The 27411-nt window shown below is 45.8% G+C and overlaps 6 protein-coding genes across 6 annotated transcripts in view; 2 read left to right on the forward strand and 4 right to left on the reverse strand.

Moving 5' to 3' along the window:
- LOC126559830 (DNA damage-regulated autophagy modulator protein 1) overlaps positions 1–27411 on the forward strand; it is a 399963-nt gene that overhangs the window by 341716 nt on the left and 30836 nt on the right. The gene's annotated exons all lie outside the window — the stretch shown is intronic.
- Positions 1–27411, reverse strand: part of LOC126560583 (uncharacterized) — a 499122-nt gene that overhangs the window by 230081 nt on the left and 241630 nt on the right. The window lies entirely within an intron of this gene.
- LOC126560131 (BTB/POZ domain-containing protein KCTD8) overlaps positions 1–27411 on the reverse strand; it is a 346716-nt gene that overhangs the window by 227405 nt on the left and 91900 nt on the right. The window lies entirely within an intron of this gene.
- Positions 4825–7932, reverse strand: LOC126559339 (tumor necrosis factor receptor superfamily member wengen). Its single transcript, XM_050215488.1, has 4 exons — positions 7519–7932; positions 7235–7436; positions 6183–6341; positions 4825–4991 (listed from the first exon to the last, which is right to left on the reverse strand). Exons 1-4 carry the CDS (start codon positions 7930–7932, stop codon positions 4825–4827), a joined length of 942 nt encoding a protein of 313 aa, XP_050071445.1.
- LOC126563492 (phenoloxidase-activating factor 2-like) lies at positions 20871–26560 on the forward strand. Its single transcript, XM_050220139.1, has 3 exons — positions 20871–21181; positions 25257–25892; positions 25963–26560. The coding sequence occupies exons 1-3, from the start codon at positions 20871–20873 to the stop codon at positions 26558–26560; spliced, it is 1545 nt and encodes a 514-aa protein (XP_050076096.1).
- Positions 23112–24811, reverse strand: LOC126562292 (mitochondrial import inner membrane translocase subunit TIM44). Its single transcript, XM_050218755.1, has 3 exons — positions 24628–24811; positions 24404–24484; positions 23112–24318 (listed from the first exon to the last, which is right to left on the reverse strand). Exons 1-3 carry the CDS (start codon positions 24628–24630, stop codon positions 23113–23115), a joined length of 1290 nt encoding a protein of 429 aa, XP_050074712.1. The 5' UTR covers positions 24631–24811; the 3' UTR covers position 23112.

Below are 27411 nucleotides of genomic sequence, written 5' to 3' on the forward strand. Positions count from 1 at the left end.
CAAATGATAAGACACAAGACCCTCCTTGTTGACCGCAGTCGAGCATATTGGCAGACGACAGAAATTAGAGAAGTGTTGGCTACCAGTGACCTCCCCTACATGAGGCTCATCTTCCGATTCGCCAGAGACAACGGTCTTGTCCTATGATTTCGCATCCCAAGTGTCCTTTCAATCCTTATTCGTATTCTACCATTCCTTTTTTGTTAAATGCTCTGTTGTCTATGTCTCAAGTGTAGTTTTTGTAGTGTCACGGGTGATCCGATGATTGAACAACAGCATTCGAGGGCGATTCCAACACTGTACAGTATTCTCTACTCAGGGTGCAGCTTTGACAAAACGAGTTTGACAGAGTTGGCGTTGGGTTCGAAGTGTTTGGCGGGTTCAGTCACGAGAATAGTGAAGTCGCTTTCGCTGCTGCGGGATAGAGCTTGTCGGTCATCCTTAGATCGGACGCTGCCTATATTGAGCTTGGAATGTCATTGCTGGACTGCACGCGAGAATACTGTACGCAGAGAAATAAATGTGCTGTCTTAACAAAATTTATTTGCTTGTTGCAGGCCAGACCAAATCATCAGCACCACCACTCATCCACAACCGAGCACGCCCGGGATAAGGCAAATGATAGGGAGGAAATGCCTTGTGACATTTTTGTAAAAAAATTCTTGTTCTACTAACCAACTACGTGGTATCAGCAGTCTAGAAACCCATTTCGTCGTTGGCCGGCATGACCTTAGAGGTCGTTAACCCAATAAGAAGAATAAAATAGGTTGATTCTTACAAGCTTCTTTGAGAACTTTGTAACCATGTGTTGTATTTAATTAGGGGAATCAATTGTAATCTACTACGACACTTTGTAATCAATTGTTGAATAATGTTAAAATAGCAAAATGAAACATAATGCAACAGTATGTTTCAATTCATATTTTAACGGGTTTAACGCAAACATTAGATGACAAAGTTAATTTAATCATTGCTTGTTTTAACAAGCGCTCATAGAAAATTCCACAGTCGTGTTGGAAATTTCCCCTCAATGAATGCAAAATTTTGTTATATGATAGCAAAGTTCAACAAAGCGCTTGCAATATTCCACTATCGATTTGAAATATTCATGTAAGGATTTCTACCGTTCCATTATTTGGATCGAAATCCTGTAACGATATTATTTGTGGGATACAATTTCAATCCTTCTAAGTCATAGGTTCATAGTAGAGTTGGAATTTCATTTGCCTATAAATCATCGGGTAATATCTTTTAGATGAGGATTTACCGGGTTTGACGGATTGTATTGACACATTCGTGGATGTATTATTATACAGTTCGGCGCGCTTTTAACGAGATCGGATGATTGTATTGATTTATTATCCGATATCAAAAAGCATTACTTTCTATCAGAGCAGGTTGTTAGTTGATCACAGATTTCAATACGATCAATAGATCCCCGAAAGTACTTTCAAGGTTTTCGTGGATATAACAAACAAGTTCGTCAAGAAATCAATTTGTTCAGGTATATTATTCATTCAATCTGAGAGATATATAATTGCTCGGATGCTGTCATTGGATTGTTCCGCACGATTTTAGAATCACACATCACAGACTACTGCTCCGGTCGTCGCTTAGACATTTTACAGTACCGGTTGCTTGGTCTAAAAACGCGTGAGTGTACAAAAAAAAAAAGCGAACAAACTAACGACTGCATCCGAGCGCTTGAACATCACACGCAGATTGAATCAATAATATGCCTGAAAAAAATCAATATCTCGGTGAAAATGTTATACATTCAACAAAAGCTACCTTTTTAATTCCGACTCGTTTGCTAGCGTATTCGAATTTCACTATTAGTATTTTACTAGCAATTTAGTTTATGTTGTAAGCAATACAGTTTTAAATACAGTTGTTAAACTAGCTTACATAGTTTTCTTTTTATTCAAGAGAAACAGTTATACCCATCGACAACAGTTTTTTTTTTTATTCATAAGGGACGGCCAGGCCGTATTGCTATCGACAACAGTTTTGAAATGTACCAAATACGATGTCAATGGCCGAATATGCTCGAACGATTTTACCAACTCGGTGAATGAGTCAATAAAATCCGTGCAAACCCTGTAAAATGCATGAGCACAGTATTATTCTTGCATGCTACTTTTCTTTTACCTCACTAGTATGCAAGGATTGCTCGCCAGCCAATAGAGATACCATTCGGTGGTCTCTTTCTCACCTACCGGGTGATACCCGGTAACAGGCAATCTCAGCACGAGCGCATCGTTTACATTCCCGGAAACCAGATGCTGCGTATTTCTCATCTGCCTTGAAGTGCGGACGCTTGTGTGTCTGTGCGGGGTGTATGCTGTTTCGTGCAACAGAGCAAAGCCTCATATCATTACGCACATGTGCTCGATACCGAACAGTTTCCGTGAGCCCGAAAGAGATGGCCAGTTATGTATCTCGTTCGGACTCTTGTTTTTGCCATCACAACACACAACAGATTCGTTTGATTTTCTGAAACAGTAGAAGACGATCGCTAAGAACACACGCACACACAGGCAGAGGCTTACCCTTACCACAAGGGTACAAGCGAGTGTGAGGACCCTCCAGCGGCGGGTGCAAATGAATGGGATGCGCCGACTGAGATGAGAGATAGGAGATCGCCCGTGTACACGAAAATAAACCTCCGACCCTTCTTCGGCTAGCGCAGTACAGCACGTAACACGGGACGCTAAATTGCGCCAACAGTGGCCGAAAATTGCGCCCATCCGTTGCCAAAGATTGCTGTCGTCGTCGCGCCATATTTCACGCACCGATCGTTCGATTCTTCGGCTAGACAGTTGACCGTTTGCCAAACGGTTATGGCCGTACCTAAAAAGAACCAGCTTATTGGGGGGAAGGAGGGGGGTGAGGGTGTTGAATGAGGACTTCCATTTTTTGTCCTGGCATTCGTTCACCAACGTAACGACCCTGACCCCTACGAATGTTCGCAGATCACCTATCGAGCACCCTAGCTCGGATCATAATAAAAGAAAAACAACAACATTACGACGATGCTCGCTGCATCCCGTAGGTGTTCTTGATGTGTTTTATTTTTCTTGCATAGGCATGTCCACTCTGTCAGTTAGCTTAAGATCATTTGCTTTTGCATTTGTTTTCGCGGCTAGTCGTTAACTGCCTTTACCAATCACATCAAACAAGCCGTGCACAGGCCTCCCTCCTACATCAAACGAACATCGCTGGATGCATGTGTCTGACGACTTTAACTTTACCACCATTTCATGACAAAACACAGTCACGGTGCACCTGTGCGGCACCGAAACCCCAACGATGCAATGTAACCAGAATGCTAGCACGGCAAGGCGTCCGACATGACGACAGTTTTGTAAAACCGAAAAATAAAACAACACCTCCGCGACAAGATTTTGGACAAGTGTCACCTCCAGCGTACGTTGTGCATTCCGCTCACGTACGGCTGGCCGGCTAAAGGTTTGGAGGAGTTTTGAATCTGACGTTGAGCGCTTTACCAATGAGTGCCGCCCTCGGGCGGACGTGGCCGGCGGACAGCAGGCGGACAGCGTACATTGACGAGACCCGTTGGTCCAATTTTGGGGGTGGCGGACTTCGCTCTGGCAGATGGCAACCTCAGATGGCAAAACTGCAACGCGTCGGCCGTGGAGAGACCGTTCCGAAAACAAGCAGCACGATTCAGTCGATGCGCAAACCATGACCAAATCTAGATTAAACTCCGACCGTTCGCGACTATTGCTTACCTAATGCTACTGTCACTGGATGGGTACGGTTGTCACATTCCGATGCGTTTAAGAAGTCTTTTTTTGTGTGGACGCGCGCGCGTGTGTGTGTGGATGCGTGATTTACATTGTGCAAATGATAAAGATGAGCGATAGAGCGAGAAAGAGAGAGAGAGAGAGAGAGAGAGAGAGAGAGAGAGAGAGAGAGAGTGGTTGAAGTACACAGTGCCCACGGAACAATATGGCTGCCCACCCTTCTTCAGATGCTCACTGATACGCGAGTCTTGATAAGCATTTCGGGATGTTAAGCATTAGAAAGAAAGGACGCGGTTACGTACGTGACCATACTATTATTGTGCTTTAGTTTAGGGACAACTCGCCTAAGGGCATAGCTGTAAGATCCACTATTACACTACGTTACTGTTTGTATGAAGGTATATGTGCTGTAGGTTTATGGTTGAACCCTTACTATCAAAGCAAATGAATACATCGAATTACATCGTACAACAATTAGCGCATCCCAGTATCTTCCAATCGTTTCGACAGGCACATGCAGTACGCCACAGGAGCTACTCGTATGGTGGAAGCGGTGTGCGTCTGGGGTATAGAGTTATTTTATATACATAATACATATACTAACACTTAAAGGCACATCGTTTTGCTCCCCTTAAACATATCTTACTGATTCTCTTTCCCTAGGTTCCCATTATGGGGTAGCTTCCTAATCCTTTCGCCTGTCACTAGTCCTCTTACACGTACGTCAAGATTCGACAAAATCGACAGCTAAATTGGGAAGGAACGCATACGTTTTGCGCTTCCTGTAGGTTTTTGTTTTGTACAGTTTTTAAATAATTGTTAAGGCATGCACAGCAGCGACACACCAACACGTGTTGGTACTGCCCGCGTGTTGACTGCTGTTTCGCATTCGTATGTTCATCTATCTGTCAATAACTCCCCCTCCCCTCTCCTCCCCTTCTCCTCCTGCTCCACGTACGGGTTTAATAGTTATAAGAGTCCGCTCGATTTGTTACTTCCATCCGGTACTGTCAACATCCGGACCACTACCAGTCCGTTCCCGGCTGCTCCAACCTCAGTAGTGCCGGACCAGGGAGATCGGTGGGGAGCTTATGGGTGGTGGTGGAGGCGACCGCGATGACGGGATCGGTGACTGAATGCGGGGTGTATCAATCGACTCCTCGATGTATAGATTGCCGGTCGTCGGTTGGACGCTGTGCGCCTTTTGCGCACATTTCTCATCTAAATGGCAGGAAACAGGGAAGAAAAAAAAACAAAAACACACATACACAAATATAGAAAGATGCAGATGTGAAGATACGCTCGCTGGTGGATGGGTTGGGTGGTGGAGAACCCATAAACGTCAGCGTGGTGGTCGGGAATGATCGGTGTACTTCGAGAATTACGAGGACCACTCCGATCCAAAAGTGCGATCTGCTGGCAAATGGAGTGCAAGCAGTCCAGAGCAATTGCATACATCTGTAAGCAATATTTATATCAAACAACGGCCCAAACCCTTCGTTTTCAACCGTCGCCCCGTTTCCCCAGGTTCCTAATACTAACAACATTAGTGCATATGAACAATTCATCCACCGCACCGTTTGCCGAAAAGCATGTCGAAACCGCTTCGCGAACGTTCCAAGAAATATGCACGTGCGCACAATCCTCCCACCCCGGACAATCTTCCTCGGAAGCGAGCATTTGGCAATTGCATGGGTGGGAAATCAACACCTCGTAAGCAAAACTACCAACTTCTTGCGGATCCCAAGAAAAAGATATGTACATATTTTAACTCGACCCAAAAAAAGAGAAAATCCCTTCTGCTTCCGTGCTCCAGTAAGTTGGCTAGAAGGTGCTTGGTGTTGCTTTATTTTTAACCCCTAGCGCGCGTGCACACGAACAAATATGAGCACACAATACGCCGCACAAACCGCAAACGGGCACGACAAACAAACAAACCGTCCGGGGAAATCTAATGCGACCCCGAAAATGGAAATGACCGCATTGCGGGATCCGCAGTCAGAGATGGAGCAAAAGGTGAACGAAAGTATGCAACCCGCAGCACACTTCACATTACCGAGGCAAGCAAGGGATTTGGTTTGAAAAGATGGAGAGAGAGTGAGAGTTCCTTGGGTGAATGTTGAGGGTCACAGCGAAGAGGGTACATGTTACAGGGGTACGGGAGTTTGTTCCGAATCGCACCATAAACAAAACCTCCGTATTTGACCTCCGAAGGGATCGAAACATAACAAAAAAAACTGCAAATAACGAATCGCTCCATCTGTGAGTCATTGCACCATCGCGCTCCGAATGCGAGAGGAAGTGATCTATATTTAGCTTTCGCTTCCTCTGTTTTCGCGGTAGCCCGTTTTGGCCGTAACGAGCTGGAACTGGGAACCACTGTGTTGTGCGCGTACGCGCGTTGCTACTTACCGAGCAGCTGGTCGAGATAGACGCAGCGGACCTCGATCGGATGATGGCCGGTGGTACGTAGCCGACCGTGGTCAAAGTTTTCCAGCAGGATCGGTCCACTCTCGAGATGCTGCATGCTGGCCAGATGGTTTACGAGCTGTGCCGATAATGCTTCCATATCTGCGAAATAAATTTAAACAGAAATAAAAAGCCAATTCCGCAAACCGGGTGCGACACCATTAGGGAAGAAGTTGTAAAGACGCTGCATCAGTAATGCGTTACCGGAAGCGTCACCGCGCTCCCGGGGTATTTATATTATTTTTAACCTGGGATTTTTATCCCAGCTGCGACCATATGCCGGAACCGCAGGTCGCAAAGAAGAAAAAAAAACCGGAAACAAACGACACTCGAAACGCAACGCGAAAAGGAAGCATAAAATCGACCTCATTTCGATGGACGACTAAGCGGAAGTGTCTTGGTTATGTGAGATGGGTGAGGGCGATCAAACTACATCACTCGAACAACCATTCCAAAAACATCAAACTGGTTGCGTTCTTTTTTTTTTTTGCTTCTGTGTGTAACTTTCCAACGACTTGCGATGTCGGCCGGCCAGAACACCGGAGGCCAACAACTCTCTCTCGCGTTGTTCATGGTTTTTGCCGATGTTTTGAGCTAAAATTAAAAATCGAAAACCCCCTCACGAAATGCTGGTTCCGGAGGCGCATCGGTGGCAACTTAACTGCGCCATCATTGCAGCGTTCGTGTGGTGTGTTTTTGTTTTAAATATTGACCTGCGCATCCGGTCCTTGTGAGGCGCGCGAGAGAGAGAAAAAAAAAGATGCAAAGATGCGTTTGCTAACACAACTAACTGGGGTAGTTGTGGATGTCCGGACATCTTTGTGGCTAGCGAAATCGTGAGCCCTAAGCTATGCAATGACTCATTTTGAAACGCATATTGACAGCTCGGTATGTGAGCAACAGCGTTCAGGTTTGTTTACTTCACATCTGGATGAACCGGATAGCTCCAAGAAGCTTCGTTGTTGGGTTTTACGTTTTGCAAGAGTTTTACATACCAGCGTCAAAGTGTTTCTCGATGCGACGCCATTGACGGCTCTGGTTGAGTGCAACACAGGCCGCTGCCAGCAGGAACAGTAGACACCCGATGATGGCAAGCAGTAGCGACGCTACCTGCCAATCCCACAGGATCTCCTCGGTGGTGGTCGCCGGTACTACACGTCGATATCCCTGCACACCGTCGCCCTCTTTCCGGCGCTCCTGCAAAACCAAATACACCGACCGAGACGGTCAACAAAATCGCCCAGCAGGACTCGCCCAGCAACCCCACACGCCCACTTACCTCCTTCCAGTGATGATCGCGGGTACGGCCAACCGTTCCAATCCCATTCCCATTGCCCTCCGGCAGGTGTGGATACGGCCGATGATCGGACGCCGTCAGGTCCTTCATCGTGCCGCAAACCGTGTTCATATAGTCCTGGCACGGTCGCAGCACCACCTGATGGTCCGCACAGATATGGCACGGTGCACACTCGCCTATCGTTGGGTCCCACCAGCTTTTGCGCGATTCGCATGCCGCACCGACGAGCATTGGGCCGGCGCGCCCCCCACCCGGTCCATCGCCCAGTTCCATCAGCTGCAGCAGGATGGCGAGCAGTACGAGCGTGGTGGTTGGGATGATGCCCCGACACGTACGCTGATGACTTCGCCGGCGACCAATCTGTGGCGTGCCGCGTAACTCGGGCACGTGTGTCATACTGTGTCTTTATGTGTGATCTATAATATAAAAAAAGAAGAAGAACGCAAAGTGTCAAAGATGGCGCACACCGGAAGTAGTGTAAAGATATGGGAGGCCTCTCTATCTGTCTTTCTCTCACACACACACTATGTTTGGGAACATACGCGTAACCGGTGGTTCAAGAAATTCATTCATCAAGCTCAAAAATCCCTACACGGAGAATAGCGGTAGTAAAGTGTTGTGTGTGTGTGTATGTGTTTCTTGAATGAATGGCCTCAACTCCCCGTCCTGCTTCCCAATCGCCCTAACAACTCCATACTCCAAAAGTGGCAGCTGCACAGTGTTCACTTCCGGTGCGCGATCACAACGCGCCATTCGATCACCGCACGTTCCAATCAAGATGGCGAGTGTCGTGCGAGAGGGTACAGAAGGAGGAGAAAGGCAAAGGGCGTGCAAAAGAATATTAAATGTTAGCCACCCATCCCCTCCAAAGGCTGACGGTGGTCTAAACCCTAAGCTCCCCAACAAATTCTTCAACTCTTTTGTCGAGTTTGATAGTTTCCGCGGGTCAACTTCTAACTTAACCTCGAGCTTCAAGCTCGTTGTTGGTGAGGAAGGCAGTTGGCTGAGGGGAAGTAGGGCGGGGGTTGTTTAATTAAAATGCAACATGGTCTAACGCACTTGGGGTGCTGTCTTATTCGGCTTTCCTGCATTTGTACACTAGCTCGAAGACTTGTTAGGGACTTCCATTCTCAATTGACTGAGTGTAAGTAAGACAAGGATGTGCAGCGATTGGTAAGATTAGTGGAAATAGGAGAAGCGTTTATACACTCTACATAGACTCATTCGCACTATAGAGGGCTTGGTGATAGAGGCGATATTAGCGCCGGTCTTAACACGGCAGGACCGGAGTTCAAATTCCATCCGAACCATTCTCCCATAGTAAGAAGGACTAACTATCCAACTACTTGGTACTACGTGGTCTTGTTAGCCATTCAATGGCAGGCCTGACCTAGTAGGTCTTTATGCCAAGAAGAAAAGAAAGATACTACAGAGGAAGTGATCACATGAACAGTGAACTGTGAACTTATAAGTTGTCTAATACTGTGATGTACAATTGCATAAGTCCTCCACCAGCATCAAGTTATCTTAGAATCAGAATCCTTGCACAGATCACTTGTATTAGAAAATAGCTTCTCAATGTCACAAAGAGAATCAAAGTCAATATCCTGATTAGTTGATTGATGATGTTTTAAAACAACAACAAAAACTTAAATCTAAATCTAGGTATCTGCATCCCAACCTTATTTTTAACCGTTTTACAAAGTTAGGAGTTAGGAGGAGGAGTACCCTTGTCCGCATGGAGCAGACCTAGAAATGATGGGTAGAGAATCGTGACAGCTGTTCCTCACGACTTCCTGCTAAAAATACAGGTGACTGACAGCTAATGTATTCCCCTGGTTGGTTGGTCAAAGTTTGCGCCACAAAATGTGCCCCCAAAAACCTCCCTCGCTTCAAGGTTTTCAAAACCATGGAAGAGGTTGTACTATTTTGTTGTACTTTGTGAGTTTTTCCCCGTTCAACAATACTAAAACATGCCGCAACGGATCCAATCATTCCACGCTAAAAGTCTCATTACCTGGCTAGTTTATCGCACCATTCGCTTGGTAATGTTTGCTTTTATTTTGGTTTTATGCAAAGCAGGCAAGCTGCACCGATGCATTCGCCTTCGCAAACGCTTGGTGGAAAGTCCAAGGGTCAACCGGCCGGATATGAGTATCGTTTGTTGTGTCAGCCAACCCAGCACAAACCTCCCCACCCCCCCCACCCCCCCCTGGCATATGCAGGTAAAAGGCGACAGAGTAGGCAGTTACAGCCAAAAATCGAAAAACAAAACATACAAAAGTCGTTAAAGTTTTATGTTCGAACAAAAATGGCAAGGACTCTTGCCAGAAAGTTGCCTGCTGGTAGATTTCGCACAGGAGAGCGGACCACCCTCGGGGGGGTGGGCGTTGTTGGGCGATAATAGGAAACAGATTTTATTGCTCGTCTTACATCGTCTTGCTCAACTACACTTCCACATAGCGTCCGGTTTGCCCCGGTAAGCGAAGACTTCGCCCTGACGAATGACGTCAATGCACAACGGGGCCTTGCAGCTTGCGAACATACGGCATGCAAACCGATAAATTGACTTCTATTGCAGCAGTGGTTGTGGTGCTTTCATTCCTGCCCTCTCTAAACCTGTGACCTGTGCCGAGAGGATTCTGATGCTGGGAAACCAGACGCCGCCAATTACGCCGGCCGGGTGTGAAATAAAATTGCAGGCACATTTGTTTGACACACCGTTCGTAACTAAGGTTTTCTTTTACTGCCATCGCTCGTTTGCATTAATTTTGTTTACATTTACCTCGCAAAGGCGAATTTCGAGCGAATCTGAGAGTGCAGGATTTTGTGGATTCACCGGAATCATAACAAAGCGGGGAGAGATTAATAAGCGGGGATGATGATGTAATGCATTATTGATGCGGATGACACTATCTGTGACTGCAATTAACCAGAATCACTGAAACAGGGTTAGTTAGTAGTGGACGACCGTCAAAGTTTATCTGGGCAATGCATCAACGCAATCACGCCAACTCAGTTTGGTCCTACCATGCCTCCATTCGTAAAACTAGCTCACCTGAGCTTGACAAGTCTAATGCGCCACACAACGGTGAGATCATCAGGATCCTCCATTGTAATCCTATAAATGTGGGAGTTTTTGAGACAGAATTCATGTCCCGGAGGCGTTCTTTAGAGCTCCATCCGGAAATCCGAACAGCCTGATACGGTGTTTTGCAGAACATTTAAGCAAGCGTTCAACAGGCAATTCCTCTCCTTCACAGTGCACAGGAAAACACAGTAAAAAGATTACTGTGACTGCTGTGAAGTTCAATCGAAACCATACCTTATGGGTGCCGGCCTTCACACAAGCGGTCCTCGGCTATTGAATGCCGTTCGACTATTACGATCTCTTGAGCCTACGCTCAGAGATCTGTAAATTGTTTGCTGCGGATGCATTGGATTTATCCTCTCGAGTTAAAATACGTTTGTTTACAGAGAGTCCTTGAATACTTTCAACAAATACTTCCATTTGCTGGAAAGTACGCTCTTGAGGTAAATAGGAGTCAAACAAGTCAGTATATCAGGTCATTTTCTTCACCTTGCCTTCCCGCTCTTCTTTCAGCAAGAAAATACCTGATCCAGTATAGTAGGCCCACTTCCTGACCTATATTCTTGACGACGACACTCTTTATAGACGTCGCGTGAGCACATCGAACCAATCTGCTGAGTGTGCGTTTTTTTGTTCTTTATTTTGGAGTTTGTTTGATCGTGCTCAAGTTTTCTGTTGCCTTTTTTCGGATCCTTATAAAACGCTACTTTGTTACTTCCTTTCACCTTTCCTCTGCCCGACGACTCCTTTCCCTTTGGAGTGGTTTTGATGTGAGTGACACGCGACACACGCCATACGCCCGAAGCTCTTGTGGCACGCGTTCGGGTGGGGGTGCGCGCGTGCTGCCCTTCTGACCGACTTCCGGCTGTGCCAAAAGTGGCTTCCCTTCCCCCTGCTCCTCCCCCTCTTGCGTTGCCCTCTTCTTCCTCCACTTTCTCCTCAGTCCGTGGGCGTCTTTTTAACGACATGGGCGTGTGCGGAATAAAAAATTTCACCAACATAAAACAACACCTTCCGTCAGAGCCCTTTAGGTAGGGTGTGTTCGCGCATATGTGTGTGCGTGTGAGTATGCGAGATATACCGTCTATCGTCAATAAGATTTCGAATTTTCAGCGGCCCTAAAAGGACGTTTCCTCGGTGTAATAAGGAAAAAAAAAAGACGAGAACAAACGAATCGACCGCCCAAAAGATGATCTCTTCGGGAAGCCAGATTAGTCCCACTAAAAAGCCCTTCACAGCCAAACAACGGTTTGGGGTAAAGGCTTCGTAATTGATCTTTTTTTCTTCTGTCCTTCCCTTCCTTATTCGCGTCCCCCGTTCTTACCCTCCCGCTTTTCGTCGCTTATGCGGGCGGCAACTTCCGGGGGCTTCGAACCCTTCCGAATGGCGGCCCCACACAATGGCAAGTGCCGCACAACCGGAAGCGACCATTGCTTTCCTCCGCCGTGGCTTTCCAGCAAGTTTGTTTTCCTTTCCACGGCGTGGGCGTAATGCGGGCCATTTTGCTTTTGTTAACTTCCCGTACGCTTTCCCATATGTTTCCCTTGCGGTAATGGAGGACTGGCGCACGTGTGCGCGCTCGCGCCCTCGCGTACCGCGTGTGTTTTGTTTTCATCTCTTCTCTATTTGGCTTGTCAGCATTATTCAGGCTTGTTGTCTGGTTTGTTGATCCCCGGCCACACATACACTGATGCGCAAGAAAAAATGAAAGCTTGTCGATCTTGGTCGAGCTCAGGGAAACACCCACGCCCAGCCAAACTGATCCTATAGCTATAGCCGAGGAACCCACAGCGAAGTTAACGAAACCAAGCGAAACAGGGACGCAGATTCACGGTGTCTTGATGGAAGGCTTGATGGATGGACGTTTGCTTCGGCAGAAGTCTGTGTGTATATATATATGTTGCGTTGATCTGTTCTTGATGGACGGTGTGTAAGATCCTCCAGATCATCTTATTGCTCGCACACGCTTACCAGCTCAACTTAGTTAACTGCTTGCCGTGCTCTCAAGACTTTACGGGTGCGTATATCCGTTACCAAAGTGAGATAGAGTGAGCAAGAAAATTTCTCACAATAACAAAAACAATGGCCACCCTCTACGATCAAGATGAGATCTTTGGTTGATTGGTGAGTAACGCGTCCTATGTTTCTTGTAAGAACTTTCTCTTGTATTACTTTATCACTAAAGTCCCCCACTATCCCCCATCTTCCACACATACACACTTACGTCGCCCGCTGGCACACCAACACTCCAGATACAGCCAAGAAAAGGGTTCGTTACAACGAGAATTTGAGAGTAATCACCATACACGAATCATCCCTAAACACTTCACCACACATCAACACACCACCGCATACTACCCTAACTTAACCAAATCAAATCTTGAAGTTCGCTTGGATGCACCGCCCAAAAAAAAAAAAAAGCGACGGGGTAGAAGAAAAAAAATTACATAAACACACAAACGCACACTTTATAAATTCGCTATCTGGCTCTGGTGGTTAAGACAGCGAACCAACCAAAAACCCCATTACACTCTCCCTTCGTTCGCAGCGCTCGGTTTGTCGATTGCGTTTTACACATCCGCGTTTTGGCCGCTCGCGGCGCACGGCAATTTCGATCCGTTCGGTTTGACTGTTCTCGTGGGTTTGACTGCCGGTCTGGCCGTACGAACCGATCCGACGAGCACGGGCTTTCTGGCAATCGGTGGTACCCGAAGCGGCTGGCGACTCTTATGAGCAGGGCACGCATGCCGAACCGCTGAGGGGTGATCAGTTTCACTGTTGTCTCGAACAGGCAGGGGAAAAGGTATTAAAGTTGGGAAGAGAGATTTTGTCATGGAACTTGTGTCTATTAATTTTAGAATTGTATTTATAAGTTGTGTTTTCCTTCTGAAGACTGAAATTTCAAAGTGTTGTTTTAAGCGTATTTTTTCATAAATCGTTTAAATTAGTTAGGAATTTAAAAAATAAAACTCAACGAGAATACGGCACCCAGCATAAAATAAAATTTAAATATAATTTATACTCAAAAACTATTTGTTGTAAGATTTACAGCGAAAAGAAACTTTAGCTTTCTTCTACGCAGTAATTTCTAGAATTCTGCTTAACGACCTTCTAGGCCATGACGAATCATCTAATGGCTTTTACTAGACTTTTTAATTTACTAGACCACGTAGTTGGATAGTCAGTTCAAACTAAGGGAGGGAGCGGATTGGATAGGATTTGAACTCTAGCCCTATCGTGTGAAAGGCTTCAAGTTCAAGTTCAACTAATAATGGCCTAGCGACTCTTGTACTCACTAACACATTAGGGAATTGACAGTATGACCATGATTTCTAGTAATATGTTGTAACTAACGACGAAGGTTCAATTTCTATGGCTTCTATGACTTCAAGTACAGGTGTCCTGCGTGTTTTAGCAATGAGAAGTAGTGATGGGAAGTCCGGAGTGGATTAATCCTACGTGTAAAAACGGGAGTACGCTCAGAACATAAAATCCGAAGCACATTCCGAAGTTTACTCCTGAGTAATCCGGAGTTTGCTCCGAAGTCCTGATTAAACCGGAGTGATGCGGAATAATCTCCGATATTAACTCCGAATTCGACTCCGGGTTACTCCGAAGTTAACTGCTGATTTACTACGGAATTCATTCCTAAGTAACCTGCAATTGATACCGCAGTGCGCTCTGGAGTTGAATCCGGAGTTAATATCGGAGATTACTCCGCATCAATACGAATTTAACTTCAGATTACTCCGGAGCAAACTCCGGATTACTCCGAACTAAAGTCCGGAATGTTTCGGAGTCGGATTAATCAGACTTCGGGAAAATTGAGGATTTATCCATCAACAATGTGGGGACGCAACCAAAAACATCTAGAAATCCTGAGAAATCTTCAAAAAACCTCAACACGAAACTCTAGGAGGATCTATATTATGTTTTTTTCCTCTCTCTATAGAACCGTATTTGTGTAGATATGCTTTAGGAAAATACTGAACGCAATAGATGTGCTGCTTGGTATCCCATTCTACCATACACACGTTCTTTATTTAGCGCGACATTCTTCCTTTCTCGGTCTCTTTCTATTTTGTGCGCTTGCATACAAAACTGCAACAACATTGAGTGCAGTTTTGCGTGCAAGCTTTTGTACAATGAAATGCATGCAAGGCACGTTACATCCAACATTCTCGATTGTATTCTTAATTCTGTGGCAGGAGAGGGTTTCTTATGGAGTTGGGGTAGATTATTTTTCACGTCATCTTCTGTTTCTTGTGGTAATGATGTGAAAAGTGTGCCCTTTTTCTTTGACTCTACACGCCTCAAGTGATGCCATACCTGTCGAAACTGGCTACCTTGATTGAATTTTTCTGTAGATAGATCCATGTGTCCTTAAAAATTATATTCGCGCTATACTCTTAAGTTACAAACCAGGGTATGAATGTGGACATAAAGCTGAATATGATGGAAGTTCTTGAGATATTAAGATATGAAAGCTTGAAGCCTTCTCTTCCAATAATCGACCCAATAATGATGACTCTAAATCTGGTTTCACTGATACTATCGACACTGTTCAAGAATATATGTATCTTGTTGGCTTAACGACGAACTAAGTCACACCGGTCATCGAATGGCTTCCTAGACTTGCCGATACCACGTAGTAAGTAGTTGGTTAATCAGTCCTTATCAGTTTATGAACGAGTTTTTCGCAACAACTGGCACCCATATTGTTCCGCAACCGTCGTATTCGACAGATTTTACACCAGCCGACTTATAGCTGTTCAACAAACTAAAACGGCCATTTCGGGGACACCGTTTTGACAATAATCGAGGAGATAGAAGCCGCAGCGACGGCGGCACTAAAAGACATTGCAGCATCCGCGTTTTCCACCTGCTTCGAGGAGTGAGAGAAGAGGTGGAAGAAGTGTATTGCATCGGAAAGGGATTACTTCCAAGGTGATGACATTCATTTGGCCTAATAAAAAAAAACAAAAACGCAGTAACTTTAGGTTTCGGGCACAGTAGTATGAATGACCTCCCAATGTCCTGTATCCAGAATTCTAATGTAACTCAGCTGAAGGTATCTCCACTATGGAATTGATATCCGCAAACCTTGGATATTTTTGGCAACCGAGATTCAGGACCAAGTACTATTCATTCCTTTTCCATTTCGTCTTATCTATGTAACCATATGGTCATATATTTTCCTATGTCTCGACTCGACTCCACAAGCTTGGATGTCGTTGCTATCGTCGTTGGTTGTTTCATAGCCCATCCCTTTCTAACATTGCACTGCCTGTCTTCGCTCTCGCTTTTCTGGGACTTAAGGCCTGATTGTCAAAACCCAAACGGAAAACTTTCCGACGGAAAGACTCAAACCAAACGGAAAGTAAATTTGTATTATGGTCAACCGTTAGAGTCGGCGTTTTGCATACATTGATACATGCACAGGTTGCTCAGTTCATTTATTCACAGATGATTTCATTCGAATTAAATTAAATGCTAATTTTGACTGAAATCATTAAATAATGAATCATTTTGGTATAAAAATTTAAAAAAAAATAAAATAAAAATTTTTTCGTGGTCGACTCTCGTGGTTCTTGCTTCAGAATAATTCCTGCAAACCATCAAATAAAATCACTAAAACGACTTCAAAATGATTGTCATAACATATCCACGTAAAATATATACACTTTTCTATCGATTTACGCTTTAAAATGGTTTTTTTATGAATGAAAACTATGCTTTCCGCTGCACTTGACTGACGGAAAACTTTCGTTCTAACGCGCGTTTCCGTTTGGCTCAGGCAATGCAAATTTTCGACATTCCGTTCGACAAACATCTGTCATCGACTTTTAAACATCTGATTTAGCCAAACGGATAGACAAACGGAAAGTCATAATACCAAAGCGACAATTATGTGACGTTTGAGAAGACGTTTGGGTTCCACAATCAGGCCTTTAGTCGTTATTACAGATGAGCTTTTCAAGCGTTGTACTTGGAAAATCAATGTATGTTATTTTATTTACCATGGCTTTTTGGTTTGTTTCGATACTTGTGTCGATTTTGCTAAGCTCCTGGTAGTTTTCAGGATATTTATTCAAGAAATTTGTGGAAATAGATTGTGTATAGTGAAATAAACGATTACATAGTGAAATACTATCGATCCAAAAGGTAAGTATAATAAAATCATTGAAAAGCTTCTATCGTCTATCGCCAAATTCGAAGAAGAACGGGAATTGGCTTGTCGCAGGCCAGATGCTGGAACGATATGTGAGCAGCAATGTTCATAACCTAATCCATGTGATTGAGGAGGTTAAAAATTCGGACCCCTTAGCACTACGAATGGTTCCCTTTCGTTGCAATTGTATTGGAGGTGGCTTGCAAGGCCTCTCCCCCAACCCCCTGTCTCGTCGGAGGGCCTACGCATCCTTGCTGATTAAAGTTCCGTAGGATGCCAGGACAGAAGGACAACCAGCCGCCTCTAGCATGGGGAACAGACGCTAGTTACCCCCTCCCCCCCCCCTCCCGCTCAATTTAGCCATATAACCCTTCCTCCCAAGGGGTTGGGTTTCCCCGTGTAACCAAGCTCAGATATTTGGAGAGATATGTTACCATTCTGTACGCCGTGGACGTATTGAGTCGGAGTAGGGTATGGAGATCCTATATTAACCTTCAAGAGGTGTCGGACCATACCCGTATCAGTGCGGTATTGCTACATACACTGACAACAGAAAAAACGTGAACAAACTGAAACGCGAGGCCAATAGAATTGGATTGAGCATCAATGCGACGAAGACAAAATACCTGCTTGCCGGAGGCTCTGACCGTGATAGAGCCCGACTCGGAAGCAGAGTATCAGAGGGAATCGTGCCTATAACGGACTCCACAAACTCCTGCGATCCAGAAGACTCCAACAACACACGAAATGCACGATTTACCGTACCTTGATACGTCTGGTAGTCCTCTACGGGTACGAGTCCTGGACTATGCTGACGGAGGACGTCAATGCACTCGCCATTTTCGAACGGCTAAGGACTATCTTTGGCGGTGTGTGCGAGCAGGGCGTGTGGCGAAGGAGAATGAACCACGAGCTAGCTGAGCTGTCGGAAGGATACGTTGGCTGGGGCACGTGATGAGGATGCCGGAATCATGCCCCACCAAGAAGGTGCTCGTCAGCGACCCGTTCGGCACGAGACGTAGAGAAGCGGCACGAGACGTAGAGAAGCGGCACGAGACGTAGAGCTCCATCCCGTTGGCTGGAGATCGGATGCAACCTTAGTCCGAGTTTCCTGGAAACTGATTGGAGACCTGGCCATGTCGACACGACGTGCTCAATCTTGAGCAGGCCAAGAAGAAGAAGAAGAAGAACTTCTGAGTATTTTTGCCAATTGACGTTGACCCTTTGATTTGATACGATGTTTAGCAGACTTCATTTTGTTGAAGAAATAACATTTCAGCGCCTCAATATCACCAAAACCACCTGATTGCTTAAAGATGCCAAGTAAATTTGGGAGGTTTTTTATAGTAATTTTTTGAGCCGGATCTATATCTTCCTGTCCAGCTGCAAGCATTAAATAGCGTTTTTGGAAAATATTACATCTATGGCATGATGCAGCATGTAATGTTATCGGAGAATCGTTTGCAATTCGTAAGATGTGATCAAATCATTGCCCACGAAAATCACTATCCATTCCCAGTCAGCTGTCCAAATCTTCCAATTCAGTCCTGGTGTTAGGCGGACTGAACTGAACATTTTCATTTTTTACTGGACCAATGATTCCTGATTGCATGGAATGAATAAATAATTGGCATCCAGTTTTCGATTGGTACATTCATTTTGATTCGTGCCATCTGAGAAATCAAACCGTGTCTGTTGGGAAGCATGGGGATGTTTCTTTGGTGCTGTTGAATCGTTGATCTTGGTTTGGAAAGTATTGGCTGGCTTAGTACGTTCTCGAAGATATTGGCACTACATGTAGAATATTGTTCCATTCCCATGGTACTTTGGAGATCAATATCTATATTAGATGATGCTCCTTTCTCCTTAGTTTTCGAGTTTTTAAGTGGTAATATAGGAGCAGAAGTTGCAGCAGCACGTGATTTTGGTTTAGACCGCTTTGGTTGGTCCTGTCGGCTCGCAAAAAATACACGGACTAACTGCAGGAGACTTTTCCAGTTTCATAGCACTTGGCCCTAGCACGCTTTTAAGATCAATGCCATAATTGGATGCCTCGTTACTTTCCGGGTTCATGAATGGTGATGTTAACGAAATTAATTGCGACTGGGATGAACTTGTATTCTAACATTATTGTTTAGGACACGCCGGCCATCGCATGGATTACTAGAATCGCTGATACCACGTAGTTGGATAGTCTGTCTGGCTGCAAATAATTTTTTTTCAGATGAAAAGATCAATCAGAAGTCATCGGAGGACATTCAGCTAAAGATTGGGATGAAGATATCTCTCAAATTTGCAGATAAATTAAGTGAACACAGTTTATTTGGTGACGAGTGATTAACAGTGGTTCGTGTGTCTTTCACTTTCAGCAATTCATCTAGCCCAGCACTGAAATCCTTGTGCCTACTTCCGAATATTGTCCTGAATGCAGAATAAGAGCATCAGCGGAAAGAACCACCGAAAACGGCAATGGATTTTCAGCGCAACTCGAATCGATGGGGTAAAGAAAAGCTGTGAAGAAAAGCAGGTGCACAACGGATGGATGGCCATTTCCTGAGGATGTGGGGGAAGTGCAAAAAGCCAGTGGAAAAAGTGCAAAAAAGTGCAGTGTTTAGAGCAGTGCATTAAACGCAGAACAAAAGCTTTCCTGTGCAAATCCGAAACGCTGCTGTGGAGAATTGGGCTTCCATAGCAACAATGCTAGCTGGGTAGTTGCTTAATATACTCATAAGGCCTTTCAGCTGCTAAGCTACGTCATGAGGACATTTTGATTTCTGCTAGAGTGTTGTCTAGCTAGCTAGTGACCTTGTCCCTTGCCAATAAACTGGAGCACCGCTGTACGTCAGCTATAACTCATGTGCAATTCATTACAGCAACGCCTTCACCTTCACTACCTTCTTGCGTTTGGCTAATAGAAACGGAACTGTACCGCTCAAGTTGCGCTGCTAATCGCCTACTCCAACAGTTCCAACGGCGAACATCGGAAATCGGTTGGGAAAATCCCAGAAAATGGAATGCTCAATACCATCGGGGGAGGCCGTCGTAACGCTGCTGACGGTAAAGTAACGCATGTAGCCAATGTCGAGGACCTATCCGCTGGCTGATGTTGACTCATCAGCCATACACATCCTCAGCTATGCGATTCCGACCTTGTCCTACGCATCCGGTCACCCGGCCACTCTCGGAGGTCATCAGCCTTTTCTCTCCACCGCCCCCCCCCCCCCCCCCCTTACCGGGAACCCAAGCGTAGTAAAAATAACGGAAAGCGCATAACAATACCGCCAGTGACGCAAAAAAGTGTCGAAGAAGTGAAAGATTAGTGTGCGGATTTCGGATGCTCCCGTGTACCGTTGGGTCCAAGGGCACACAAATCACGACGCCGACTGTCGCGGTGTCGATGACATCTTTTCCTACCAGCCAGCGAACGCCAGTGGTTCAACCTTGAACTTTCGTGAACCGATACGGCCACGATTACGTCGCGCAAAAACACCACTGCAATTGGTCCTGCAGTGTTCCATGGTTCCAAGATCATTAGCTGCCAACTAGTAAGCGTTCGAAGTGATAATTGCGTTACGTAACCTGTCGCTTCCAACATAAAAGCATTGACCTTCACCCACATAATTGGAGCAGAATTTGGGAAGCCTCAAGTGTGCATCAGCAGTTCACCGAACAAGCCGATCGGTCACCATGCTCATATGCGCTCATAAACCGGACGCATAAGATTCTCCAGCTCTCTTCGGCTGTGCGAAACGTGCAGCGTCTGTTGTGCGTCGCATTGGAGGCCACACGCTAACGTATGGGCGAAGAATAAAAATCGTTTGTACCGGTCAGCTTGGAGCGCATTCGTCGTTCGCGCTGCAGTTGCGCAAGTTGCCTAGCGTGTTGTTAGTTCGTGACCGAGATCTGTATCTGGTGCCAAAAACAAAACAACCACATTTCCAGTGATAGTGCCGTGAGAGTGAGAGAGAGAGAGAGCACTAACTCTCTGTAAGTCTGTTTGTGTCATCAGGACGTCGTGAACGTAGAGTGTGTCTCAGTTTACTCTAGTTATTTTAATAGCTCCCCGTAAACATGGCACGGGTTGGAAAAGACGTTGCCCGGGGAATCCTTGGCGTCCTCGGTTCGGCGATACCTTTGATACTGCTGTCCATCGTGGCCGTACCCGTTGTCGCTCAGCTGGACGGTAGCTTCTGGTGGATGAACTCCGACCTGCTCAAGCAGGCAGAAACACTGCGCGAGACGAAAGACGTTAAAGCGATCGTGATTACGAAGGACTCGGAGCTGGACGCGGTGCGCGTTGGTGGAAACTCACTGGTGGATAACGATTCGCCGGATTGCATTTGCGTACCATTGAATCGCTGCAACAATCAACCAACGAAAAGGTGAGCAGCATCCACCAATCTCTCCTTCCCTGCACGATCAATTCCAGCAATGCGTACGCAGTGTTACTAGTTGGAGTCGATCGGTAAAACACCATCTACCGAATGATGACGTTCTACGAAATGGCAAATTCCCCGTCCCAGTAACGCGCTATGTCCTCGAAACGAAGTGTTCATCGATCACGATTCATTTCCGGCGCGTGTGTGTCTATGGGTGTACGTGTCCTCCAGCATGTTGAATATTGTATTAGCGACTTAGCACTGATTGACTCGCTTGGCTCGATAGAACTGCCATCGCGTTTTGGATTGCCTTACCAAATAATGGTTGACTATATTTGTGATTTGAATTGTGACATTGCTATTTTGGCACTGCTTATTGATTAATGATCTCCAAAATGTAGTCTTCATGTTTTTCTTTGGGGTTTACAACTACAAAAGATCTTGGTCTGCCATTTATGGCTTCTACTACGACTGCGAACTCTTTAGTTTCTTGTATCTGCAACCGCATTCACCTTGAACTTGCAAGTTTATACCAGTAATGAAGTTTACGAATAGGAAGAATTTTTCTTCTTTACTACTACTACTACCTCAGGAGATCTTGGCCTGTCATGATTTGGCTACTACTACGCCTGCAAACTCTAAAGAGCGCGGGTCACGGGAGCTTTCAAAATCATAATTTCAGAATTCCATCAGTGTTTGTCACCTGAATTCGCAATTTTGAGATTTTTTTTTGCTGTCCTACATCCCACATCAAACAGTTTGATTCTGAATTGAATTTCCCGCAGCCCGCGGCCTCAAATTTTGTGTATTTAAAACTGAATTTACCTTCAATTTCAAAGTTTAGAAGTGTAATCAGTAGGAATTGTAGGATTTTTTTTGGATACTACAACCTTCAGGAGATCTCTTCGCTTACACTACGTCTACGAACTCTAAAGTTCGCATATGTGAAACTAAAGTCTTATGATCAGTAACGAGGCCTAGGAACTGGAAGGATTAGAAAAATCTCAGGAGATTTAGCCTGCCATTCGCAGATTTCTTGACTTAACTGGCCAGTTACCTCTACTTCTTCCAAAGCTAAGCTACGTCTGTACTCGTCTTAAAGTTAAAAGATTTTATCAGCAAAAGAAGATGAATATTTCCATGCACTGAATTGCAACAGTGTAAAAGTTGCTTCGTGGTAATAGTGCACATTTGAGCCATGCTGGGCACCGCTCTCCGATGAGTTGATATGTTCTGATTGCTGGAATTGATTACGATTGGTTTGATAGTGTGGCGACCGACCGATTTCTGGATGTACTCGTGAGGAATCATTCAACGCCACAAACTCCAATGCTCTGATGATCCGGGTATCCGTTCGGCGTTACTTCTTTATTTTCCCTAATAAACACACGCTCGCTCCTAGCTTGTCTTCCGCTCGTACGAAATAGTTAACACTAAAATTAGGTATCATTTGAAATGTTTTTTTCAAACTTAAAAAGTCGAAAGCGAATGTAATATCGCCTCTAAACTATTTTCCCCGTAAGTTCGCTGTCCACCGCGTGTATTGTGACTGGTCACCTTCATCCATGGTTCGGTACGTTCAGCAGTAAAGTTTCCGATAATCACCGTGGGTGCGGCCACCAAACACCAAACACTGCAAAACATACATTCTTGAGCCCCGTTTCGGTACACTATTCTTGGATTTAAGTTTCTAAGTGTCGCATTTCCGCAAAGCTACACGCACACACACGCACGCCAAAAAAAGGCATTTCAAAAATGTCGCACGAACGCGAACACACGATGATGCGATCACAGATGAGAAAGGAACCGTCTGTCGCATTTCCAATTGTTGGGCTGTTGTGTTCGCGCCTCACACATACACATGCACACATTCACTCGCGACCTAAGGTGACTGGGTAGAGGGGGAGGTAGTCGTATGGAGAAAACGGGCGCCTCTAGACAAACTGTTCCGTACTGTTCGCCGACATCTCCATTAACCGCCAGGCAGCTTTCGGATCCAGCTCGTTCGGATCGCGGCACAGCACCCACACATGATGGCACCGCATAACCTTCTCCGGATCACCCTCGATTACCGTACCCTTGCCGTCCCGTACGCACATAATCTGTTGCGTCTGGAAGGTGACTATCAGTACCGGGCCCTGCTCCATCACCTTGCCCATCGCCAGGTCAACGTTTTCAATGTCCAGTATCTTCGAATCGAGCCTATAGCCGGCCTTTTGTGCCTGGGAGATCGGTGTCGCGATAATGTTGTACGTGCTTTCGAAGCACCAGTCCCGCAGTATCTCCAGCTCACCCCGCACGATCGATTCCAGCACGTTCGGTATAATATCGTTCTCGCAGTCCCGCAGGAACTGCTTCTGATCAAAGCTCGGATCAATTTTGCAAATCTCCGTCAACGTTTCCGACAGTTCCGTCTTCGAAAACATATTGCCCATAATGTCGCTCACCTTGTCCGTCAGCAACCGGGACGCCCGGATCATTGGGTTTTCCGATTCGTCGTACTTCATCTTCCACGTGAGCACCTTGTTCACGTACTGATTGTTGTTCTTAAAATCTTCCCACGACTGGTAGAATTTGCTGTCCTTGTGCAGCTCCACACCGGTCGCATCCGCGTTCGGTTCTACCACCCGGGACGGATCGGTCGCCATCGACACTTCTACCCGTTTGCGCAACTTTCCCGGACTCCGGTATACCCGTGCCTCGATGCTCTGGTTGTCCATCTCCTGCCGCACCACCTTGGCCGTTTCACTAATCCCCCGAAACGCTCCCGACTGCCCAATGACCTGTCCCTTTTCGGCCAACGTTTCACCCACACCACGTGCCGTCTTGCTTAGTTCCTCGCCCAGCTGACCGGCTTTCCGGGCCAGATCCGTTTTGGCCGCTTCGTCCAGCGCTTCCGTCATGCGGCCGCGTATTTTGTCCAGATTTTCCTTCAGCACCTCGCCACTCTTGGAGGCTTCCGATTCGACCGTGTTGAACTTTTGCCGGGCTGCCTTCAGTGCGTCCGACTGTTCGAGCTTCTGCGCTTCCTCGCGGAACTTTTTCAAATTTTCCTTCATCTCCTTGTTCTTCTCCATCTCCTGCTTAATGTTATCGATGACTTGCGTGAAGAAGCCGGGCCGTCGGGCCGAATAGGCACGCTGGAAGTGGGTCGAGAACGAGATATGGCTTTATCGCCATCCGGTTGCTTGCCATGGCAACTTGTGCCGTTTCGCGTTTACTTACCAGCGAACATGGTACTGCTGACTGTTTGGCAGTGCGGGCTAATAGAAATGGCACTATTCTACCGGTTGCGTACAGCTGTTGCTGAAATGTAAGCGTGAACGTACCCAAATCTATTACTAAAATTGCACACCCGTCGCAATTTCAAGGTCTTTCCGAGCGAGCAACGCGGATCGGACGATGAGCACTGCACTGCACGGCGTGTGTGTGTGTGGTCGGATACGTACCATTTTGGTGCTCCTTGCTGGCGTGAATCAAACAATACCGTAACGATTGACTGTTGATTGATGCTGTTGGGCCCAGAATAAGTGTACTATCAGTGTTTTTTTCGCTGAATTTTCATCGTCTTACGCCATACAACATCGCACTTTGCGCTCCTCGCTAAAACCCGTTGTACGGCCGTGAATGACGTAAGAATGAGTGTGTTTGACAGCAGTTGTCAATTCCTACCGTCGGCAGGAATATCTCATGGTTCATAAATAGAAGGTAGCGCGAGTCTTATTCAGAAATTAAAAAAAAAAAATATTCAAATCCCTTTTCCAGGCAATCAGGCAACACATGCAGCCAAACCGATTCTAATCGCCGTTTTCTCCTTCTCTCCCCTCGATCGTTTTACAACTTTTTCGGATAATTTAGCTCATTTTTTCTTTAATATTGGACAACCTATAAAAAAAGTTTTATGCTTTCAAATTTTTTGAGTACGCGGGTAGACCTGGATGCCTCGAAAATTATGTTTTTTTTTCTGGCTGCCCGGGACGGGGATATAAAACGGAACGAATGCAGAAATTCCAAAAACGTGTTGATATAACAAATTAAACTTTCTCTTTTTTTCTTCTTTTTTCATCTCTCGCTGCAGAGATGGTTTGTGTGGTGCGGAAAGTGTGTGCTGTCGTCGGTCGCAGCTAATTGTCCTGGAAACAGTAAATTCATCGACATCCACAACACCAACTCCATCCATTGTCAGCTCCAGCAATTCCACGACAAAGCTGGAACCGGTCGATACTTTAATTTTTGATTCCGATCCGGTTCCTGTTCCTGTACTGCCAGCTGCTATATCATTTCAGCCAATTTTGTTGAACGAATCGGAGCACGATCCTAACCTTTTGCTAGAGTTGTCCAATCTTTTACTAAGCCACAGCCTGGGGGATACATTCGAACCGATCGTTTCCAATGCATTACCAGTGGACAAACCGACCACGGAAGGTTCGCAACCGACTGTGAGTTCTACTACTACGAAAACGAGCCCAACCGGGAGCAGTAGCACGGCGAGTCAATGTGGCAGAAGGCAGCATTCTGTAAGCAGTCGAATATTCTTCCAAGATGAAGATGGTGACCGTGTAAGTGAGGTTTCTTCGGGAACGGTAGGATTTAGTGAATTTCCCTGGACGGTGGCGGTGTATCAGCTGATACGGAATGGATCGTTTGTTTACCATTGTGGAGGAGCAATCCTGAATCGAAGCGTTGTTGTAACAGCAGCACACTGTGTATCGAAGTAAGTTTCAGTACAAGTCCCTCATACTCCTGAACAGAGCATTCACCAATGTTGTATCTTTTGATTGCAGCAATCGTATGCATCCGAACCGCTTCATCGTGTATGCCGGTGATTGGGACCGAAGACATACGCAGGAACGTCTACCACACCAGGAACGGACCGTCAATCGAATTGTGATTCATCCCAACTACTACTCCGGCGCACTGTTCAACGATATAGCGCTCCTCTTCTTTAGTGAACCATTTAACGACACACTGCCGAACGTTGAGCCGGTGTGCCTCGGTAGCCCCCCGGAGGAAATCACCACGTACCAAAATTGCTTCGTAACCGGTTGGGGTGGTTCTCCGAAAAGTAATCGGCCGCAAAGTATACAGCAATTTAGCAAACTTTCGATCGTGAATCGACAGCTATGCGAAACACGACTGCAGAATCATGCCACGCTGGGACGTAAGTTTACGCTTCATCCGAGCTTTATCTGTGCCGGTGGAAATGGGACGGACGTGTGTCAAGGATCGGGCGGTAGTCCGTTTACCTGCGAACGGAACGGTCGGTACTATCTGCTGGGACTCGTTTCGTGGGGCATTGGGTGTGGAGATGGTATTCCCGCCGTATTGACCAATGTAGCCGGTTTGAGCGATTGGATCGCGTTTCAGAAAGTTTTTAGCTGAGTGTTAGAAGTTAGTAGCAGTGTGTGGAAAAAAAATCGTAAGCGTTTAATTGTTATTTTTATTCATGTAGGAAGGCTAGATCGTAATGATAAGCGTTTAATTATGTAATTATTGATTTTGTTTTATTAGAAAAGCGATATTATAGTAAATAAAGAAGACCTGGCTATTTGAAAACACCCTTGCAACGGTCATTACAAAAAAAAAACAACCTTGAGCGACTGACAGCTGCTGTCAGCGGGCGAGCTGTCATTGGTTGTTTATTGTTGTATTGTGGTTGTTGTTGAGATGCTACGCACCGTTTTGCTTTAGTCGCAGTTTTTTGGCTGCAAACAACACAAAACCCTTCGTAATTTGAGGATTTACAGTAAGCTCGCAATCAGGCTACTAGTGCCGTGCAGCGAAGGGGAAAACAACATAATTCATAATTCAGCATAGGTGCTGCGAACAATACCTCTGAACGTAGGCGTACCAGTGGGTAGACGCGTTTCTGTCCATGCGTGTGTGCACGTGTGTGGGTGTATGTATGGTTTTGGTCATGCAGTGGATGTGCAGTGAATCATTACACGGTGAAACGGGCAACGGGTTCGAATCACGAGCGTAACGAGAAACCGATTCAATCAACTGTTTCTGGGTGCACCTGAAGTCTTCTTCACCCATAGCAGTACCGTACGGGCCCCTGCCAATGTTCACGATGCGTCTGCGCGGTGCCACAGTTCAATAAAGTAGCAAACCCCTTTCATCCGCCATCCACGGTGCTTCTGCTGAACGAAAAAAAAAGAAAAGAAACGGACGCAGTGTTGTAAGGCCGCCAGCAAATCGGTCACATCGTTGGCGGAAAACAGTTTGCCCTA

Source organism: Anopheles maculipalpis, chromosome X, assembly GCF_943734695.1.
Source record: "Anopheles maculipalpis chromosome X, idAnoMacuDA_375_x, whole genome shotgun sequence".
Lineage (NCBI taxonomy): Eukaryota > Metazoa > Arthropoda > Insecta > Diptera > Culicidae > Anopheles > Anopheles maculipalpis.

What these genes read in the sequence shown, in the direction of transcription:
- LOC126559339 (XM_050215488.1), bottom strand. Translation starts at nt 7,932, where the DNA reads ATGACACACGTGCCCGAGTTACGCGGCACGCCACAGATTGGTCGCCGG. An exon ending in GCGATCATCACTGGAAGGAG is followed by an intron (nt 7,437 to 7,518) that starts GTAAGTGGGCGT and finishes TTGGTTTTGCAG; the next exon opens with GAGCGCCGGAAAGAGGGCGA. An exon ending in CTATCTCGACCAGCTGCTCG is followed by an intron (nt 4,992 to 6,182) that starts GTAAGTAGCAAC and finishes CCTGCCATTTAG; the next exon opens with ATGAGAAATGTGCGCAAAAG.
- LOC126563492 (XM_050220139.1), top strand. Translation starts at nt 20,871, where the DNA reads ATGGCACGGGTTGGAAAAGACGTTGCCCGGGGAATCCTTGGCGTCCTC. An exon ending in AACAATCAACCAACGAAAAG is followed by an intron (nt 21,182 to 25,256) that starts GTGAGCAGCATC and finishes CTCTCGCTGCAG; the next exon opens with AGATGGTTTGTGTGGTGCGG. An exon ending in GCAGCACACTGTGTATCGAA is followed by an intron (nt 25,893 to 25,962) that starts GTAAGTTTCAGT and finishes TTTTGATTGCAG; the next exon opens with CAATCGTATGCATCCGAACC.
- LOC126562292 (XM_050218755.1), bottom strand. An exon ending in CAGCAGTACCATGTTCGCTG is followed by an intron (nt 24,319 to 24,403) that starts GTAAGTAAACGC and finishes ACCCACTTCCAG; the next exon opens with CGTGCCTATTCGGCCCGACG.